The following is a 20,644-nucleotide window of genomic DNA, read 5'->3' as shown; positions in this document are numbered from 1 at the left end:
ACCCGCTATCTTGCCTTATCTGATGCATTTAAAGATAAACATCCAGAAAATTAGTATATTCGTCCCAAATGCACCACAGCGGTTCTTCGGAGCATGATGACGATACGGCCACAGTGTACATCCGTCTCTCCTATGGTTGTAGTCTTCATCGTAGCACGGCAGATGCACACTCATAGTTCTACTGCTATTTCATGCAGCAGGCATGCCGAGTGGTTTATTAGTATTCATACAAACAACCACAAACGTATAAAAAAAACCAACATGAATCTCGAAAGTCGTCTTCATGCGAGGGGAAAATCGTTTTATTGAAACGTCGTACGCGGTTGGCTGCCTTTGCAAATACCAAATGGAAAGAAAACACTTCAGCACCTGTGCAGTCGCTGATTGGTGGACGCCAGACCTGACGGTTAATGGGCACGCCCCCTTTGGTCTTCTGGTGCCAGTCCGCGGAATGCTCACTTTTGGAGAGACGGATAAAGACGAGAGCGCACGCCAAACATTATTACTCTTTGGCTAACGCAGAGCGATGTTCCTTCTTCTTCTAGGTCTGTGAAGAAAAGCATTTGAGGGAAACCTTTCGGCGTGCCATCGCCTCCCATTGGGAGCGTTGATCGGTCAGAGATGGACGAATTTATCAACGGGACGGACTGGAACGAGACTGAAGCTTTCAACGAGACGGAGCGGATCTTGGTCCCTCCACAGGTGAGCGATACGACTTCATTCGGAATGGGAGTAGAGCTCATTTAAATGGAAGATGTTGTGTTTTTTTAATATGTTTTTAATAATGTGCTTTTTACTTGATTGTGTGACTGCTGAAAACTGAGCACGTATGGCTAAAATGATCTTACCCGCCAACATGGGCTATGCTCTAGTCTTGTACTTGAAACAACCTGTTGTTCGCCCCGTCGGTGATAAATACACGAAAGCACATAATCGAACCTGTCAGAAAGGTGCGGGAATATCTATCTACACGCTTTATGGTTGAAAATGTGAATGGTTAATTTTCCACAAAGCAAGCCCATTTGTCTCGGACAAAAAGCTTTCTAGGAAAAAACAGAACTGTAACCCCGGGTATGTAGGCTTAAAACCTTACATACCCGGGGTTACAGTTTGGAAGACAAAGAAGAATTGTCGGCATTTAATTACTGGCTTAAAGAAAGGTTATCACTAAAAGGTTATCACAGAGGCTGAGAGGTTTCTGTGCCGTCCGGGAGAAATGTTCGAGATGAATACAAAATACATGTACCGGTGTTGATCCATATCTGAAATTACAACAGTCAGAACAGAGAACAAAGCCACGACGACGACGTGATCACGATCTGGCATCATTGTGACAGCAAACAATACAAAAACAGTGACAGCAAACAGTACAAAAACAGATCACGACTGCCTTTAATTTTGCTCAAACAGTTCTATCCAACCATGGGCGGCAAATTCTACCAAAAGGATAAAGACATTTCCCGATTAGATCCAACACTCTGACCAAAATTTCGATCGGGGCCAAATTGTAAGTCCAGGTTTACGCCCACTAAACCTGATATATGTCTTCGTGTCATGTGGATGTATGGCTTTGGCTTGTCTAGATCTGTTATGTACCCCCTCCTGGTGGCACGCTTTTTGACGCCGCAGAAAGACGTACAGAAGAAGGCAATGCCTAAAGAAAACGGACCACCATTCCGATCACCATTTCTGACCAAGTTTTCATTGCGTAGATCTAAGTACAATTTACACTGCGACATTCGCTTTGAGATAACCGGTGTTATTGTCGGCAGATTGTTATCTGAGAAGAAGACCACGATTGAGGAGAATGGACCAGAAGAAGATTCATATGACTTACCTTCTGGTAAAAAAAGGGCTGGAGGGGGTGTTCGCCTTTTTTCCATAAGGAGATTCATGAATTACCTTCTGATAAAAAAAACTGCTGGAGGGAGTTAGCCAATTTTTTTATCAGAAGAAGCTTAAGGTTCATGAATTACCCTCTGGTAAAAAAGAGCTGGAGGGGGTGTTAGCCCTTTGTTTTACCAGAAGAAGATTCATGAACATGTTTTTGGATTAACAGGGTTTTACGGGTAAAACAAATTCAGTACTAAATAAATATGCTAATATATGATATAAATACATAAGTAATAAAGTCTCACGATTGCGAAAGAGCTGGCAAGTTAGGTGAGTGGGTATTTTGTATGACGAGGATCATACCGTTACAGCATTGTTTTGATGTCTCGGAGATTTATTTCTACATAGAGATTTATCTTTATATAGAGATTTACTTTTATGCAATTTTGAGTGAATTGGGACTTTTGAGTCTCCCACGCACGCGTCGCCATCCTGTCGGCTTTGGAGTTGCGAGCATCTAGGCTCGCCTGGACTGCCAACATGAAGAACGTCACCTTTTCAACTCAAAATTACACTTTTGATATTGAATATACCTGTTATGGTATCAAAACGTTGTAGGATAAGATACGTTACCTCTAGAAGGAATTTGGGGGTTCAACTACATGTATCTTGCATCGTGTCTGTATGTGTCGCATGAGTCACTGAAGTGAACATGACTTCAGCTGTGACCGACGCTGTGCGGACACGGCTTTAGTTGCACGGCTTTAAGTTATATAGGTTATATAGTAAATTTATTGATTCGATCATTCATTCATCGCTGAAGAACATGGCAGCGTCCTCAGAAAAGGATGCTGAATTGCGTACATTAGGCGTATTACATTTAACAAATCTAACTTAAATTCAAACAACTAGTACTATTCAAATCTAGAAACAAGACAAAGTATAACGTATTGTACGAGGAATTAGAAACCAAATACAGAAATTCTTATTGTACAAATGATAAAAGAAGAAACAATGTCTAACATCAAACTGTAAATTAAATGAATAAACGTCGGGAGATTTTATCAGGTGTAAACATATGTAACTATGTACTATGAACATCTGTGCTGATTCACACGTTCCGTCCCCAGTACCCCGGCGTGCTGCTGGCCCAGAGTCTCAGCCCCCTGCTCATCCCCATGTTCGGCGCCATCGTGCTCGTCGGGGTCGTCGGAAACGTGCTGCTCACCTACGTCATCCTCCGCAACAAGAGCATGCGCAGTGTGACGAACGTCTTCATCTGTAACCTGGCTGTGTCAGACATCGCCACCTGTGTGATGTGCATCCCCTTCACCCTGGCCTACTCACTGGAGCACAGCTGGTACTTTGGAGAGGTCAGTACTATGTGTGCAATCATGGTCAATCCATGACTTGTGAAAAGTTACACAAATTAAAGTCAGTGCTTTCCCTTACGTCACAGTCACAATGCATTTTACAGTTTCTTAAAAGACCACGCTCATCGGCGACGGTTGCACATTTTTAAGACGAGTAAATGAACGTCTTCTGTAGTAACTGTATTTAATGCCATACCTAAATACCCGTCAAGTCCCGTCATTTATCTCGGAGCCTTGTGCGCAGGATATGACGTTATCGTCGCTAGGAGACCATTCCAAGTGCTGCACAGAACTGAGATTCTCGCAAATTTAATTTGCCTGGTTCTAATATCGGCAGCTAAATATACACGTTATAGCCCCAGACAAAAAGGTGCGCATGATTCAACGGGATCCATTCCACGCATTACCAATGCTGTATAGCTTGGAATGAAATAACCTTTTAAGTTGTCACAGTACCGACACATTCATTCACAGCTTAGCGAGGATCACGACGGCAGGGGAGGTAAAGGGCGAGCAACGCCGACGCTTAACGTGTTGAGACGTATTTCATCCCGACAGAATCAGTCGTACTAACTGGCCAATTACAACTCCCAGCCTTGAGCCGTGACAGTGGTTTATTTGTTGTCTACGAAACGTGTGCTGAAAGAATTTCGATCACCAATTGTTACCACGACGTTGTTATTCTGTCTTATCAATTTAGGACCGAGAAATGAATGTTTAGAGTTTATGTTGCAATCAACACCCGTGGTGACAACACTTAATGTGAAAGTCTGATAAACGGATAAACCAACAAATCACAAATAGCGGGGTGCCTCCAAAGAAGTAAGCAACTAAAAAGAAGTGCCTGAAAAAAATCTGCCAAGGAGATAGATGTAGTTTTATGACTAAATAAAAACAAACTTCTTCAGTACACAAGAACGTCAACTCCACGTGGGTATTGTTCGATGATAGCAGGGGGTATATCTGCAACGATATATAATGCTATGCTAGTTGATGGTATTAAATCAATATTGATTCGAACCAATAGTATACCTGAATAGATTTCTGGAAATTTTGTATCGGGTTTACCAGCTGTTGCATGGTACTGTGCCATGCCATCATAGTTTGCACAGTTAAGTCATAGTCTTGCAGACTGACTGACAGAGAGGATGGAACAAGCCAAATTTTCTACAGAGCTGAAAATCCGACCCTCCTTCCTTTAAGTACCCAGATCATCAATATGTACTCAATATGTACTGCAGTTGCCTGAAGTGAATTGCTGGCATCCCCTGCTGGCAGTGCGCTGAACCGAAATGCGCATTACTTTCCATCTATTGTGTCTAATGTGACTGATGGGAGGCTATTGGAAAAGAAATTGAAAACGGTTCATTCAATTTATCTCTGCGAAGAAGTGGAGAGTATATGCATTCTGGATCCGCCTTTAATCCACCAAACTCACTAAGATTAAAGAAATAACCGTTTCAAGAAACCAGCGGGGAGTTGCGTATCCTGCCACTGCATTACAGAAGATTGAAAACGTTCTCAGGTGAACACCTCAAGGAGGTCTAATTGCTTTTCTCCTCCTTTTACTCGCGATATAGCTCTGCATGGAGATTGGTCTTCCTGTCTGGGATCACTCAAGTTCCATCCTCTTATCTCTCGACTAAAGCTGAACCAATCCCCAGTCTGCATTTGTAACGCCTGTGCGGCTTGGTAGGTGATCTCCTGGTGATGATCCCACTGACATCGCATCCATCATGCGATTATCCCCCGAGCCCGTACCGTCAGCTTCGCTCCAGCGTACTTGGTATTTGTGCGAGTTTCCATGTATGTATGAAGGTTCATATGTGGTAATCGACATATTTATAAATTTACACACTATTTCTGTACACAAAGTTAAGTGTTTACCAACAAGCTTTCGGCCAGTCATCTGGTCCTTCTCAAGATGATTTGACCAGAAGCCTGCAGTGTACCGAAGGTTTACATTTCTATGAATCGACATAACAGCTTGATGAGTCTTAACGTCTGTTTCATCAAGTGCAGGGTTTCCCTATCCTGCCGGTAAGACTTGGAGAAAAACCCTATTCTAAAAGGTCCTCTAATTCAATCTGAATACTTGTGCCTTTTACACGAAGAAAGCGATGAGTCTACCTAAAAAGCAATGAAATGAAAACAGACTCAAACGAGTATACAATCTGCGGCAAACAGCCGAGATACGTGTACAGATTCACAGTAATTTATTTATAGTTTGTTTCTCTATTGGATGTGTCGCTACGTCACTATTATCCATCGCTCTACCGACTCGATGATCCTTTCATGCATTTTAGGTTGGCGGCACTAGTGCAACAGTCATACCTACATGTATACGGGACGGCGGGAGCGAAACAGAGCAGGGTCGTTTCAATCGGGGTGTAGTGAGATTTGTTTCCTGTTATACCATAAATATCTTGCATGCATGTCTTGTGGTAATTGGGTAAATTTGTGCTTCCTGAAGCTGAGCCAAATATAACATCCTGTCTTAAACAACCCCATTAGGCCGTTGGGTTGGAAACTCCCGTCACGTCGATTGTAGGGCAGACATCATCACCTGATGAGAGGCTCCCCAAACAAGATGGTCCATTCACAGAATGCAAGCTCATATTTCTTACGTGCTCTTAGGCTGAACTTTATGTCAAATATAGCTTCCCAAGAGGAGCGGCGCTGGATAAGTGGGGAAATGTCGCCCATTTACGCTGACCCCGTGTTGTAAAGGGTAGGTTTGCGTCTCCTGTGCACCAACCTTAACCAGCGCGCGGACCACTCGTACCCATGGGCCCGCGTCGGTGGGCGTTTTCACGTGAAACCTGCCGTAAGGCTATAGATATTGATTTTACCTCAAAGAAATATATAAAATAAGAAACTGCTGACAGCCGTGTGAAACGCCAGGATTATATTAAGTATAAAGTCCTTGCCCAGAGGTAATAGCATTGCATCTGCCGATAAACAATTGGTGCCAATGAAGATCATCCTGTACCTGCTCTGACATTTTCATGCGTATGTTTTCATCATATATCAAGCAACTCTCTATGTCATTCTCTGGGTCAATGACCATCGGAAGTTTTTTTTTTATATTAAGAAAGATATCAGTGACAAAGACAAAGTGGCGCTACACTCAAGTTATACAACTTATTTTGCCAAACAAACCATCGGAAGTTGAAATTGATACATGCAATAACAGAATAATTTCCACATTATTTTGATTTAGAAGTTGATGAGATTGCTATGTGACGGTCTCTTCAGTCGAACAGACCAAAAATAGATCCATTTCGATGCGCGGTCACTCATCCATAGCTCAACTATTTACGTAAAATGGTGTATAAATACACAGATCTGATCTCTCCCTACGGACGTGAATCCATCCCACAGTAAAGTGCTCCGCTGAGGTGTAGGAGTAGGGTAGATTTGTCTCCTCACGATCATCCGTCAAACACGTAGGAGTAGGCGTCGGGATTGATCGTGTGGAGTTTCTGCATCCAGCTTTCCGCCTCCGCGCGAGGGTAGCGCGAGTGTCAACAGCATTCCTGAAGTGACATTTGGACGTAAATCACACCCGAATACTCAAGGCTACAAGGACTTGAACACAGCTGTGTCAACCTCACACACTTATGCAGTTCATCATGCGAAGGGATAGAACAATGAGAAAAGACGCAAGATGAAGAAAACGCGGCAATTTGCGTTGAAATGTTATGACTTCCACTTGTAGATTTCTACAACTGTTACTATCATGTGTCTTGTAAAACATCGGTGGTCGTCAGGCCGTCTTTGTAGCACTGCCATACGTTTCTACATATGAATATTATTTTGGGTGAAAACGACGGGAATTTTTCTCCGACCACTAGGGACTGTTGACAGCCCAAATGTAATGATATTCTGTTCCTGTCAATATGTGTTAAGAGAAAATTGTAAATTAATGCAAAAACTATAGCCGATTTGCATTGTATGTCACTTTGGCTGGATACTAAAAGCCTCTATGCACACCCACCCACGCCCTGCTTGCAGAAGCAGGCTTCCCAAAACACATCGAGAGTTCCGTGAGGAGATCCCATCACACTTTATCCGTGTCAAAGGATTACTGTCTGACTATGTTATTGGACAAACTCCCGGCATGGGCATGTACTATCTTGAACGCGGGACATTTCACATGACGACCATTGATCCGTCCGTAATGCCACACTAGTGGCCGCGGCAGGCCGGGGAAAGGCGTGCTATCCACACACACACACACATGTTCCAGCTTGTAGACAAAGACCTCTTGCTTTTCTGCCGGATGGAGATAAGGCATAATGACCATGGGCTTGCCTTTGCTAGGATTTTGTGGGACTTAATGTGTTCTAGGCCTTAGGGTGTGCATTGGTCATGGGCCTTTAGATGTGGCAGTGTTGGCCATCTGTCTAGATTCCTTCTCTCTGAAAGGCGTATAATGTATTCATGACGTGCGTTACTTTCCCTGGCAGTCTTTCTCAAAACACGTCATACTCGGGGTGTAACCTGGAGAGTATGGCCGTAAAAAGTTAGGTTAAACGAGTCGTTTATCAAGGTCTTAACATAGCCAGTTGTATTCTACATGGTAACGTTACATGTTAACTTCTATGGTTACTGTTTGTTGGTGCCAGATTTGTATTACTGATTATTTCTTGGGCGTCGATGCATTTGTAACGTTGGGTAACCTAAATTCGGGATTTTTCCGATAATGGTTGACTGAAATCAATCTAGCAGAACAATAAACCATCCTTTTTTTCTATAATTCTGTCAGTATCATGTACTATCTTTGCACTAATCATATATATGGTAGATTTTGTCTCTAGTCGTGCTGACACCATAATATTTCAACTTGAAACTACCGTCCGCCGCACGCACAATGACAGTGTTGTCGGACAGGGGGGCACATTAATTCGGGAGAGAAGATTTGTCTTGAATATCTTACCGCTAATCACATTTTATACAGCAGCTATTCGTTCCATCCTTGGCTTGAGGAGAGTGCTATGGATATAGACGTGTCCAAGTAAAAAAAATACACGAAAAAACGGCCGTACCGCACACATCAGGCCAGTTCGGGAACAACCCGTGTGTTGAGTCGGTAGCGAACTTCACTCAAAGTCGGCCCATCGTCATCATCGGGCAACGTGTAACGTTACATTATTCATGGTAAGTTAGCTGGATGCCGTAGCAATGGTAATACTACTATGTCCATGTGTTCCTTGTTGTGTTAGGAGCAAACTTTGAGGAAAATATCTTCCTCAGTCCACTATCACACGCAGCATTTAGACAAAAAAGTGTTCCTCACAAACCTTTGTCGTCTGCTTGACAACAGGATTCTGGTTAACAATATGGCGGCGGGAAAATACACGTGCCGTAGGTTGTAGCAACAGAGAGGAGTTTTGATAATTGATCACACTTAGAGTCCAGTTGTAGGTTAGCAAAAGAGATTCTAATTAGTTGTCTTGTAAATAATTGTGTTTAGCAGGCAGGAGATGTGACATTTGTCTTATAAACCAGCGAACAACCGTGCAGTGTGAGTCTCCCACGAAGCCCTCAGACTGTGACAATAAGGGACGGAGAGGTTTTGCCGTCGCCAACTTCTAATGCATGGTTATCGAAGCTTTTCAGACAGTGTTCTGAATGCGTTAGTCTGTCAAGTTTGCATTTCTAGCGGTATTACTGATGTTGCATCTAGCACATATCCCTAAATACCCCGTTTTCGAAAAATCCCGACTTTAAGTACCCCACGAATTTAGGTTACCCAACGTTACAGTTTTGTTTTCCTCTGGACCTCACATGATATGAACACCACAATGATATGTTTTGTCTGGTCCAACGGCAGTTTCATGTACAACTGCATGTACCTAAACATCCTTCGTCCCAGAAAAGCCATGTAATCTGATCAAAATAATCTTAAAAGATATTCCCAGATATTGTGCAGACTTGTACCTCGGGTCGGGGACAGCAGGACGGTTGTACGTGTACGTGTATGAAGGAGATCATGCTGGCATCAGTGAACTATGCCTAGGGGATTTTGAGAGATTTTGAAGCAAAAGGACCAAACCAAGATCTCTGACGGAGATGCTAACGTTACCGATGCCAGAAGCATGTTATCATTGTCAGGCGTATGGACTAGAAAATCGCATCCTGACCGTGAAACTTCATTGATCTCAGAACGTCGCAGGCTTATCCTGTGCGTCATTTTTGTGGTGTTTTGTTTGTCTCTCTGGCAATTTTCTCTCATCATCTTGCCATACGCAGCGCATTTACTCTCAATACCTACCATTGAGTCTTACTTGTAAGTGCCATTTCCATGGGTATTCTGTATAAAGTGATGCCATACGCTTGAACCATTTGGTAGTTACGACTCTTAAATTATGTTGCAACGTCTTACGAAACCCGATAAATTTTTGAAGCGTGTTTCTGGTGAAAAGAAGATAAACCGACTGGTGTATTAGTGACATTAATCATATAAAACTCACATCAGTCATTCTGTGCATATATAGTACTGTTATTAGCGCATGGGGGTTTTGACTGAATAGAAAAACAACAAGCCCTTCTTGAGTTATTCCCTTTCAAAGTCAGATGCAAAACCTGCTCCTGCAGTTCCAAAAATGCCGCTAGGGGGTCCAAACCCATACCACTTACTCTCTGTCCAAAGAGCTATCTACCACTCAAAAATCAGTTCCATAGCATGTCCAGAACACGAGATATCAAAACAGGAAGTTCCGCTGCAGTACCATAACAAGCCGCTAGGGGACCCAAAATCTAATCATTTCCTAGTCTCATCAAGACCTACCCACCTACCAAATATCAAGACAATCCATCCAAGCCTTCTCGAGTTATGCTGTACATTACATACATACATACACACAAACGCTACCCTCTGCATAACCTTCTCGGCGAAGGTAATGATGCATCCATGTCTATGCGTCTAACCGTCGTGCCCATCTGATACCGTGTTAGTGGCATTCACATAGATATCAATCTCGTGTTACATATGTAAGAAAGAATTGAGAGATATGTAAGTTATGATTCTACTGATGATTCTACATTGAAAGGGCTGTTGGATTCCTTTCATGCATCGTAATGAAACGAATCGTAATGTAAACTTAATCATTACCTCTCTTTGCAAAACACTAGCCATAAATGTAAATCCCAATTGTAGTTGATATCAATCACACGGGAATAGTACAATGTGCTGAGCCTTAGAAGCTTACAATAAAGCAATAGATGAAAGTGACGGCCGTGGTTCAAAGAGTAGTTTGTACCTTTCATCTCTTCCTGATGAATTGTCTTTTTCTCTGGTATCGCAAGATAACATGCCAACATTTTGCCTGCTGTTATGCTCTCTTGATGATATGCCGAAACGGCATGTATCAACGTCACCCGTCGTCCCTAGTTGAATTCATCAAGTGAATGATGGTCTGTTGTAAGAAACTGGTGCCCGTGGTTTCCGACTTGTAAGCTGGATTCTTGCTGAATGATGACGTTGTGCTTTTCAAACGGCAAACAAGTTGGCCACATCATGGTGCTTCACTCCACAGAAATAAGCAGACACTGAACACCTCTACACCATTTCCTTTCTCTTGTCTGTTGGCACAGATTTCATGAGAGCAACGTTTTTGAAAACCATTCTGTTATTCCGTAGGTGATGTGCTACCTGGTCTTCTCCCTCCAACCCACGTCGGTCTACCTGTCAATCATGACGCTAACCGCCATTGCTATCGACCGCTACTACGTCATCATGTACCCCTTCAAGCCCCGGATGTCGATGCGGACCTGCGCCACCATCATCGGACTGATCTGGGTAATTCCGTCATTTGCGCCGAACTTCACATCTTTGTCTCCTTGATTCATAATGATTACGCCCGTTTTTCTAAGAAATGGAAACAATGACAGAGAAAATATAGTAATAGTAAAATTAGCTATATATAGCACAACAGGAAAAGAGATAGCCACAGTATATAACGACTGCCTTTCTCAACGCTCTGGATCTGGTTCTTTAGATTGTAGACTGCCAATAGATCATGCAGTCAACGGATCGCTAAACTAACACAAACGCCACACTAATCGTTACTTTGTGTTCTCTCTAGGTGGTAGCGGTTGGCCTATCGCTGCCTGTTGGCCTCAACACCCACTATCTGGACTTCACTGAGATCGGCCTGGACTTCTACGTGTGCAAGGAGACATGGGACGAGAAGAAGCAGCAGATGATCTACACCAACACCATGTGGGTGGTGCAGTACTGGCTGCCCCTGCTCATGATCTCCGCCGCATACGCCAAGATCGGACACGTGAGAGCTTTACCTTGTTTAGCGTCAAAATGCGCATTTTCACCAAAATATGGCCAAATGTTGTAAAAGATTTGAATGCATGATGTAACGTCGTATTTAGCTGTATTTATTACTCGATCAACCACGTGTTTCCAGCTAAGCACTTGCTTTCGATGGATGTAGGAATCAAAATTCAGATTGACAATGACACTAGCTCTTTTATTCAATGTAATGCACTGATTAAAGCAGGAACTGAAATACATGTACCTACGTCACTACAGAAACTGCGCAACCGAGTGATGCCCGGATCTATGACCGAGCGTCAGCAGGAGGAGCAGAACCGGCGCAAACGCAGAACGAACCGCCTCATGATGAGCGTGGTGGTCGCCTTCGCCATCTGCTGGTTCCCCATCAACATCTTCAACGTCATCAATGACATCAACATCGACCTCATCCACGAGAAGTACTACAACCTGATCCAGGTACTGTTCGTACTCGGTTCATTAGCGCTGATCCTCACAAAAAGCCTCATGATAAAACCAGCTAATGGATCAGACCACATCTAACCATACTGAATGTGGATTAACCTTATTCTTTATAGATTTGGTAAGAATAAGCTATCGTGGGCACTTTGCAAGGCTATTGATGAAGTTGTAGTAGGGCCTAGTCAATCAATAGCATCCTTTAATACGAAAATGTTTCATAGTCTAGGCAAATTATGAAAAATCGACTTGTGAGTCTCCACAAAGTATGAAAAATGGATATGGCATATGCCATTTACGAAAAGCATCTGATATGTCAACTGCCACTCCGACAGACGGCTTTGCGTTAGAATTGACGGAAGATAGTGAAATATTTCATCATCTCCAAAATCCCGAGCCTTTTACACTTGTGTTCACTCCGAGATGGGCATTTCCACGGGGAAACGGAAATTGCTTCTCATAGATCACACAGGGTGTAGATGGGCTGTAGCCTGTAGATCACAAAAGCAAATCTGTTTTGTTATCCTTCACTCAGCTATGAAAGGTGTTCACTTTGGCTCATTCACACCGGTATAGAGAATGTTTCCTGGCATCAACAATCACTTAACACGACACAACTACCCAGATGACGGCATAGCTGATAGAGGAAGATAATCATTGTAGAGCAGATTCTAAAAGTTTTTCTGAACTTCCCTGTTGCCAGCTGTTGTGCCTGTGGTTCGCCATGCTGTCGTCCTGCGTCAACCCGTTCCTGTACGCCTGGAAACACGACTCCTTCCGCAAGCACCTGCGCAAAACCTTCCTCAAGACCTACAGATACCTGTAAGTATCGTGTCTTCCTGCCCTAGGCGTGAATACAGCCGGGCATCAAAACATCAATAGAAATCCTTGCCATTCTTATCGAGTGCAAAGGAGTACTTATCGAGTGCAAAGGATAAAAAGATTACTGCATGTGTGTGTTTTTTTTCAACTGAGACCTCAGCGCAACAATTTTATAGTTTTCTGCGTCAACCATGCGGTGGTTGTGATAGGTTTATGGATGTGCACCTATGGTGTTCATCTTATGACCAAGTGATTCCTTACCTCTAGGCGAAACCAGGAACAGAACCAGGTGCATCCCTTGGAGCCATGCGGCCCGGACACTGTCGCCTCGCAAGGTCCCAGCTGACTAGATGTGACAAACGTGAACACCTCCATCACATATCTGTGAAAGCCCCGATGTTCCAGTCACATGACCAACGCTTGGCCTCATATCCTGGATATCAACTAATCTCCAAGCAGATCTATCGGTGGGGATCATGAAGACCGTATTCAACTGGTAAAAGGTGTTTTAATCGGTGGCGATTAAAACTGCTTTTGCCAGTTGGATACGGTCTTCACCATCGATAGATTTTCTTGGAGATTAGATATCAACCAATTTCCTTGAGGACGTTATCCAAATCTCCCATAGCAGGCGGGCGTTATTCTCGCAAAGTCACAGACATCCTGATAACCGCCAGAGAACGCCCACAGAAAACGTACACAAAGTAACAAGTTGAACTGGGCACCAATAAGAATTGTAAGCATACGCAAAATTTGACATTCCGTAAACATCAAAACCTAGTCTTTGGTTAACGATATGGCATGAATTGGAATCGGCATAAGGTTGTCACTGATAAACACAAAAATGCTTGGGCTGGTGGGAGAATCAGTCAGCATCTCAGCCATACAACTGCAAATTCTCTTGTGTCCTATTTACATTAGAAGAAAATGCAGAAGAAGCCATTCTAGGTTGATAATCTCGGTACAACACATGATCGAGTTCAAGTTAAACTCGAGGTGTTGAAGCGTCAGATGCTAAGAGCTACCTGGTATCGTAACTTAATGACACGGACACAGTTTCGATTGTTGCATCGTGGTTGGCAATTTCCCGACACGACAATGAGAGGTGAGGTTAATTTCTAATTTTTTGTTTTCTTGTTGTCGTCTTTTTATCATGTCTGTCCTCTCCGTTAATGACAACGACGCATCGTGCAATTATACGACAGAGAAGTTTATTTGTGACTCCTCAGTGCAGTGCCTATCCACCTTAAACCTTATTTGCTTTTAGGTCATAGAGTCCTTACCCCCCCCCCCTTCAAAAAAATAAACAGTTGCATGGACGTGTGTTTATATCGGTGGGAAATTCCATTTTAGCCAGCCCAACTGATCTCAAGTGTCAAACTGATGAAAGCTTGTTTGTAACTGAAGAAATTGGCAGGTAAAGTTCGGCGGCCACGCCCGAGGTCGAACGTGCACAGCCTTGCATTTTGAGTGATGCGGTCGTGCGCTTACAGCTACAGTGCCTTTTGTGGGTATAGCTTATTGCAGTTTGTAATTGCCATAAAAAGTACTAGTAATTGAATTTCTACTGGTACTTGGCAATTTTTCACATGATCTAGGGTAAATGTGCTCAACATAGAATGAATATGGTGCATTTCCTATAACTTCATTCCGAACGCGCCCTTGTCAAACACGTATTGTAACATGTAAGCGTATGGGGCAAAAAAACTCATGAATGAAACCTTGAACCTTGAACGAGGACATCAGCGATGTCATCTCTGGAGACAATGAAACCTTAAGAGGACTCGATTGTAAGAATTTTCCACACGGTACTCACTCTTCCCTTCAAATCCAATATTGATGATTCACAGTTGCGATGTCTTTGAAGCTGAGGGTAAATTCTGCGGACAATTATTTTTGTAACTTGCCTTCTTGAAAAGATTCGTTTTCCTTTTTGTTTTTGTTTAGCGTCTCATGATCTCGAGTGAGAGATGTCACGCGTAATCCTGTACATATAAGGTTTTCTAAGTACAAAGTGGCTGTCCTATTTTCAGTGATTGAACAGTGACATCAGTATTTCGGTTAGTGTCAACAATATTAACTGTTTCTCAAAAGGTTGCTGATGTAATCTATGAATGTTAAAGTTTGTTTTATAAGTAACGTTACAACGTTACATTGAGTTCTGAATAACAATATTTGTGTCCGTGATATATAACTGCAAGGAGAAACACTACCTAAACTGTAAAATACTTCGCCGTTCATTCTAATCGGAATTGACTACATCTTAATATGACATTGTATCTGTATCTATATAGCCGGTAAAACCGCCTTTCGAGATAGCACACCAGCTAGATTGGTTACCTAATAGTATAAAGATCACAGAATAATGTTGTGCCATAGTTCATATCTCTGTTGAAATTTAAGGTAAATTGCACTGCGAAGGACGTTCATGATCATGTATAGATGTTTATGTACATATCAAATGATTACTATATAGTGTAAAAGTGTACTAAAACGAATATGTTATTGTCATATTGATACAGCTTACTTTGTGTATGGGTGAAGATATCAAAGTGCATGTAGTGAGTGAGATACGTGTCTGTTTGATGTTGAAGTGCTGTACAGATGCAATATGTATCACTAATATTCAAACATCTCACATTCATCAATAACTTTGTATATTGTACCTGCCGCTTTGTTCGTACCAAAATCCACAACTGGATAAGAAGCTTTTCGGCAGCACATCCACCTAATCAAGATTCATGTAAAATAGCCTTTCTGTCCAGATTCTGCATCTCCCGTTCCGATCTCAGTATTCTGTAGATATAAAGAAGCTGTAGCTGTAGTCACGTCGTCTCAGTATGTGGACAGGGTAGTTGTTTTTCCTGACATTAAGAGAGTCGTATGGCCTGCATCCATGTTGTGTGTTGGACATTTCTTATCGAAAGGGACCGATTAGGATGTATCTGAAGGGTGTGCGAAAATATATTAGATTTCACGAGGATAACAGAAGTTACAAAATAAAGACGTCAGGAAAAATACAGAAGAAAAATATTCCCACGAATTCTTGTAATAAAGTACCTGTATTTACACATGCACTCTTGACTCATGCTAGTCGGCCCTTGAATAGCATCACGTTGTTTAATAGAGTAAGTCAGCTGTGTAATGTTAGCTTGACGTTCGTCCAAATGACAATGGAGTTGCCCTGTGCCCGGTGGTGATGTTTGCCCAGATGTAACAGTGATGTCTGTGTGAAGAGCTGCCATTTATCAGATCTTCAATAATACCCAAGATGCATATCACTGATATATGAAAAAGGTAGAGATAGGCAGTTCTTCAGTTGCCAGAAATGTACATAAGAGCTGATGACAAAGATTTGATAAGAATGATATGGTCTTGAATAGAGTATCTATGTTGTGCAAATTTCGTTTGAACGCTCAGTGCGTGATTTCTTGTGTAACATGAATGATGTCTAAAAGACCCCCCTCCCGGGACTTTACAACGTGCCTAATAACGTTATCTAAGCCTGCCCTTAACTATGAAGGAAACTTCCATAAAGGTTTGAGTAGTACAGGCCTTGGCAAACTCCCCAAATCGATATTTGGCGTTGCTCCAATACTGACCGAAATAGTTGGAAGACCCTCTAAAGTTGTGCAAAGTAGCTTACAGATAAATCAAGTTATATCGATTTTTAGATTGCCGTCTCTTTCATTTCTCCCGTGCCATGGACAGACTGGAGTCTATAATTGACGTTTTCCGCGGCGCAATGACCATGAGGTTACGCTGGTTATATGTTGTTCTTTATCTTAGCACAGGACAAACAATACGCGGTGGTAGCGCACTCAAGTATCATGATCAAGACTTATCGGACGAAGGTTTATGGCAAAGTACTGCATTGAAGACCAATTGCAAACAAGTACTCATAAGCACACAAGAAATTTCAGACAAAATAACCAATTGTTGTTATTTGTTAGAAATGAAGAGATAAAGAACCAAAGTAATGTCACTGTAACTTTTCTATTTCACGTTTTTCCGTCTACGATTGTTGTCTCTTACTACTGACATGCGAATTACATTTTGCAGATACATCTTAAATTCATTCTCAGATTAGTATCGAATTGCCTAGACCTCGCTTACAACATCCAGATACTCAAAATACCAAAAACAAGCTTTCGTCACCCAAGGATCCAAACACAACAGCACCTGTCGCCACGATATCAGCCAATGTGGTTTGTCTCTGATGTCGGGGTTCTTTAGATGTTGTTACACAATCACTTTGTCCACTAGAAATGCCTTCATGTTATCAACAAATACCCCCGCGCAGTTCCAGCCCCAGGAGACGTTTCTAAATTGGCGTTCTGAGAACACGCCAAAGGTTTATGTCCCGTTTGAAGTCAACGCTGAAGTGAAATTGGCGCCAAGAAACCGCGAAAATTACGTTACTGCTGCCTGCGCTATTAGTTTACACGCGGCAGGTCTGATCGGGCGAGCGTGCTGATCATATATCACCAGCTTACATCACCAGGGTCTTCATCATTCCACTCCCCATAGAGCCAAACCTGTCTAATGATATCAACCAGACCGAATGATGCGTAGTTGAGATACTAAAGTCACGACGCGTAGACCTGGCTGTTGCATTGGTTGATGGCGGATAACTTCGGTACATTCAACATTCGTCTCAGAAAACATCAAAACATCAGCCAAACTCAGTTGGGAGGAATTATAGACGGACAAACATAAGCCTTATGCTTCAAGGAATTCGCATTAGCATTCGGCTAAAACTATTTCCAGTTTCATCATCATGTCGGGCGGCCTGTCCGGACTAAGGCTGCTCTCTCCTGCCAGACGACACAGTCCGCCATTAGGAGCTCTACTAGGTCTTCAGACCTCACCCCTACATCTCCAGCAAGTTGGTCATTTTCGGTTAAGTCTCCTAGTAGAAGGTCTTCTACCGACCGTACCCTACCGATCAGTAGAAAACAGGAAAATTTACTCAGAGTCAGATGTTTGAAGGGTTTTACTAGTATTATCCACAACAAGAAAACAAGAGTCCATAGAACACAATCCTCCGTGAAGTAATTGTGGCGTTTGCTATGCAGCTAAGGTGTTTGATACCCTTTTTAACTACCGACATGTCAAATTTCAGACAAATCCATCAAAAGAATCTTCATTTATTGGTGCGAAGACACAGACTCAGACAGTAACACGTTGTCAAAGCTCATAAACTACGTAAATGAGGTCCTAATTTGCATGATTAATATCTAGTAATGTTAAGCTTTATTTATCTTCCAAATGCCGCAACAACAGTGAACTTCCCGTTATTTACTATTATCTATTTGCACTACGGAATCATATCTTTTCAGATCAATTATTGAAATGTCAGCCAACGATATTAATGAACTGTCCCACAATTACATGAAGATAGGGGTAACCTAAAAATGCTGCGGTGTAAAAAAAACGCATACTAGCAGACGACATGCACATGTCAAACTACATACGAGTGCAGCAAAGGGACCGTGAGTCATAGCTGCCAACGTACGGACACAGGAGTGACTACAACACTCCTTCAGGAGGTGAACCTCCTTCGCGAAGTTACAAATGAACGAACTGATACAGCCACTGATGAATGTTGCCGGGGATCCTACATGTATATCCTAGGTAATAATTCGTGACTGTAGTTTTATCTCTACCCCAAAGGAATGCAATATGGTAACCCTGTCCAAGCTGCATATACAGATGCAGCACTCATGTACAAGAAGTGCGCTTCTGTTTTATATATGGTTTCAATTTGTCGCCAGCAATCCATCTTCAATCCTTTGTCAACAGTATAGAACAGCGATGTTCTGCATGATCGACCGAATCGACTATTTGTCCCAGGAAGCACGTGTCATTGCCGTTAGAGCTGCCGTTGCTCCGATGCTGAGATTTTTTTTTACCCATGGACAATCATCAGTTGATCCCTTCACTTAGTTTGTGGAAGTCATTTCGCTTCAGCAACGATGCTTTGATATTTATGGTTGCAATATTGACGGCACTTGTGATGTGGAGCTTAAGCAAATGTGACCGGCAGAACAATTCGGGGGGGGGGGCGTTAGAACCACCACCCATGTGAATGGTAATTTTTTCTGCCAAATGTCTTAGTGTCACCTGGTGGAGAACAGTGGGTCTAGAACAAAGGGGTGTCCCGGGGGTCTGGTAGAGATGGGTCTCGGTGTCTGGGAGAGATGAGTCTCCTGGGGGTCTGATGGAGATGGGTCTCCCGAGACCCCATTCATACTAAGCCTATCGTAACCGGTTGAATGAATTAAACTGGCTTTCTTAGCCTAATATGAACGCAATTTAACCGGTTAAATTCCGTTCGTATTAGGCTAAGAAAGCCGGAAAGGTTCTCCCTTTCTGCCATCCTTATTGTCGATTCCTTGCCCGAAATTCCCCCTCTTTACAATATAAACATCCAGAGATTTTAGAATGTTTACAAGATCTTTACAGCCACAACGAGTAGTTAAAGAATGACAGCTTCCTCTGTAACCAAGGAGGTTAAAATAGAACCTCCTTGCTGTAACGTTAGTGATATCAAGGAGGTTAAAATACTCCTTGGTGATATGCAGTTTTGAAGATTAAATTTGGATGACTTGAAAATGAAAAACGGTGGTTTTCATGTTGCTTTCAGATATCAACATCGCTCGTCATTGATGAATGCTTTCATCCGATCTGACACATAACTGGAGCTGTGTGGTCTGTGTATCAACATGATAAATAAGGTGGCAGCAGATGGTTTATATCTCCCCGCTTCACCTTCCAGACGCCTCGCAGGAAATAATGCGGGTGGTTAAAAGCTGAGGTCGAAAGCAGTCTTTTTTTGTTACTTTCGGTGAGGTAAACCCATCATTTCGATCATTATTACAAGTATCCTTTCTACTTGTTGAGATGATAAGAAATGACTTCTAATATGTATTTCACTCACACAGTACCGCTTCATGGGGAGATTTGAGATGAGTTGTGACGACTCCATGTCTAGTCACACAAGTGAAAATGCTCGGATCCGTGTTGAACAGAATCTGAGACAACAGAATTTTGTATAATTTGCAATTTCAATTTGACGAAGCAATTTTGCAAGGTTTGGAGAAATTAACTTCGTGCTGCCGATGATCCACACTTGGAAACGTGAATGACGAAAATGGCATAATGTGTCGACAAAATTTTCTAGAATATGATAGAGACAAGCGAATTTTTGAGGAAAGCATAATTGTAGTCTTATGTGGAGGATGAAAGTTTCTGATACTTTCAGTGATGCTATACATCTTATTACACAGAATAGTAGCTGTCAAGAGTTTGCCCCTGAAGAGACAAGAATATGTATTTACAATTACAAAAACTCCCAAATGGCAAAGTTGCACAGCTTAAGATGCAGACCTAACCATGTATTGGGACCCCGGGACCTATTACTCCCAACTACCCCTTTTGAAATGTCAGTACGCATTCCACCAATTTCCAAATCTCCCACGATGAAATGAATGAATACAATTATAGTGATTCCTTACTTCTATTTCGCGTATCACGTACAATATCTGTTACTGCTAGCTTTACACGGTGCTTTAAAGGCCATCTATGAATGCCGAATCTGTATCCTAATCCAATCTCTGCCTCAGAAGAGTCTAAATTGTCCTTGTACACTTCTGTAATTGGGTTCAGAAGAGGAGTTCTATTTTGCAAAAGCTGCTTTAGATAGAAGCAAATTCTGTTTGCCATTTCCTCGGGCCCTAAAGACCGTGCGCTGTTTGGTAAATGCTGGGTTCACAGAGGTCTGGGACACTGGATTGAATAACGTTCATAGTCTGAATCTGAATGAGGCTCTTACGGTTCATTGACTCGTAGCGCGTGT

General features: G+C 42.4%; 1 protein-coding gene across 1 annotated transcript; it reads left to right on the top strand.

Moving 5' to 3' along the window:
• Window positions 1–337: 337 nt before the first annotated feature.
• LOC136430382 (prolactin-releasing peptide receptor-like) lies at window positions 338–16,179 on the top strand. Its single transcript, XM_066420926.1, has 7 exons — window positions 338–702; window positions 2,964–3,206; window positions 10,855–11,013; window positions 11,300–11,500; window positions 11,761–11,961; window positions 12,665–12,783; window positions 13,051–16,179. Exons 1-7 carry the CDS (start codon window positions 622–624, stop codon window positions 13,127–13,129), a joined length of 1,083 nt encoding a protein of 360 aa, XP_066277023.1. The 5' UTR covers window positions 338–621; the 3' UTR covers window positions 13,130–16,179.
• Window positions 16,180–20,644: the final 4,465 nt, after the last annotated feature.

Source organism: Branchiostoma lanceolatum, chromosome 3 (genome assembly GCF_035083965.1).
Source record: "Branchiostoma lanceolatum isolate klBraLanc5 chromosome 3, klBraLanc5.hap2, whole genome shotgun sequence".
Classification (NCBI taxonomy): domain Eukaryota; kingdom Metazoa; phylum Chordata; class Leptocardii; order Amphioxiformes; family Branchiostomatidae; genus Branchiostoma; species Branchiostoma lanceolatum.
This window is presented reverse-complemented; position numbering and strand designations above follow the sequence as displayed.

What these genes read in the sequence shown, in the direction of transcription:
- LOC136430382 (XM_066420926.1), top strand. Translation starts at nt 622, where the DNA reads ATGGACGAATTTATCAACGGGACGGACTGGAACGAGACTGAAGCTTTC. An exon ending in AGTACTACAACCTGATCCAG is followed by an intron (nt 11,962 to 12,664) that starts GTACTGTTCGTA and finishes CCCTGTTGCCAG; the next exon opens with CTGTTGTGCCTGTGGTTCGC. An exon ending in CTCAAGACCTACAGATACCT is followed by an intron (nt 12,784 to 13,050) that starts GTAAGTATCGTG and finishes CCTTACCTCTAG; the next exon opens with GCGAAACCAGGAACAGAACC.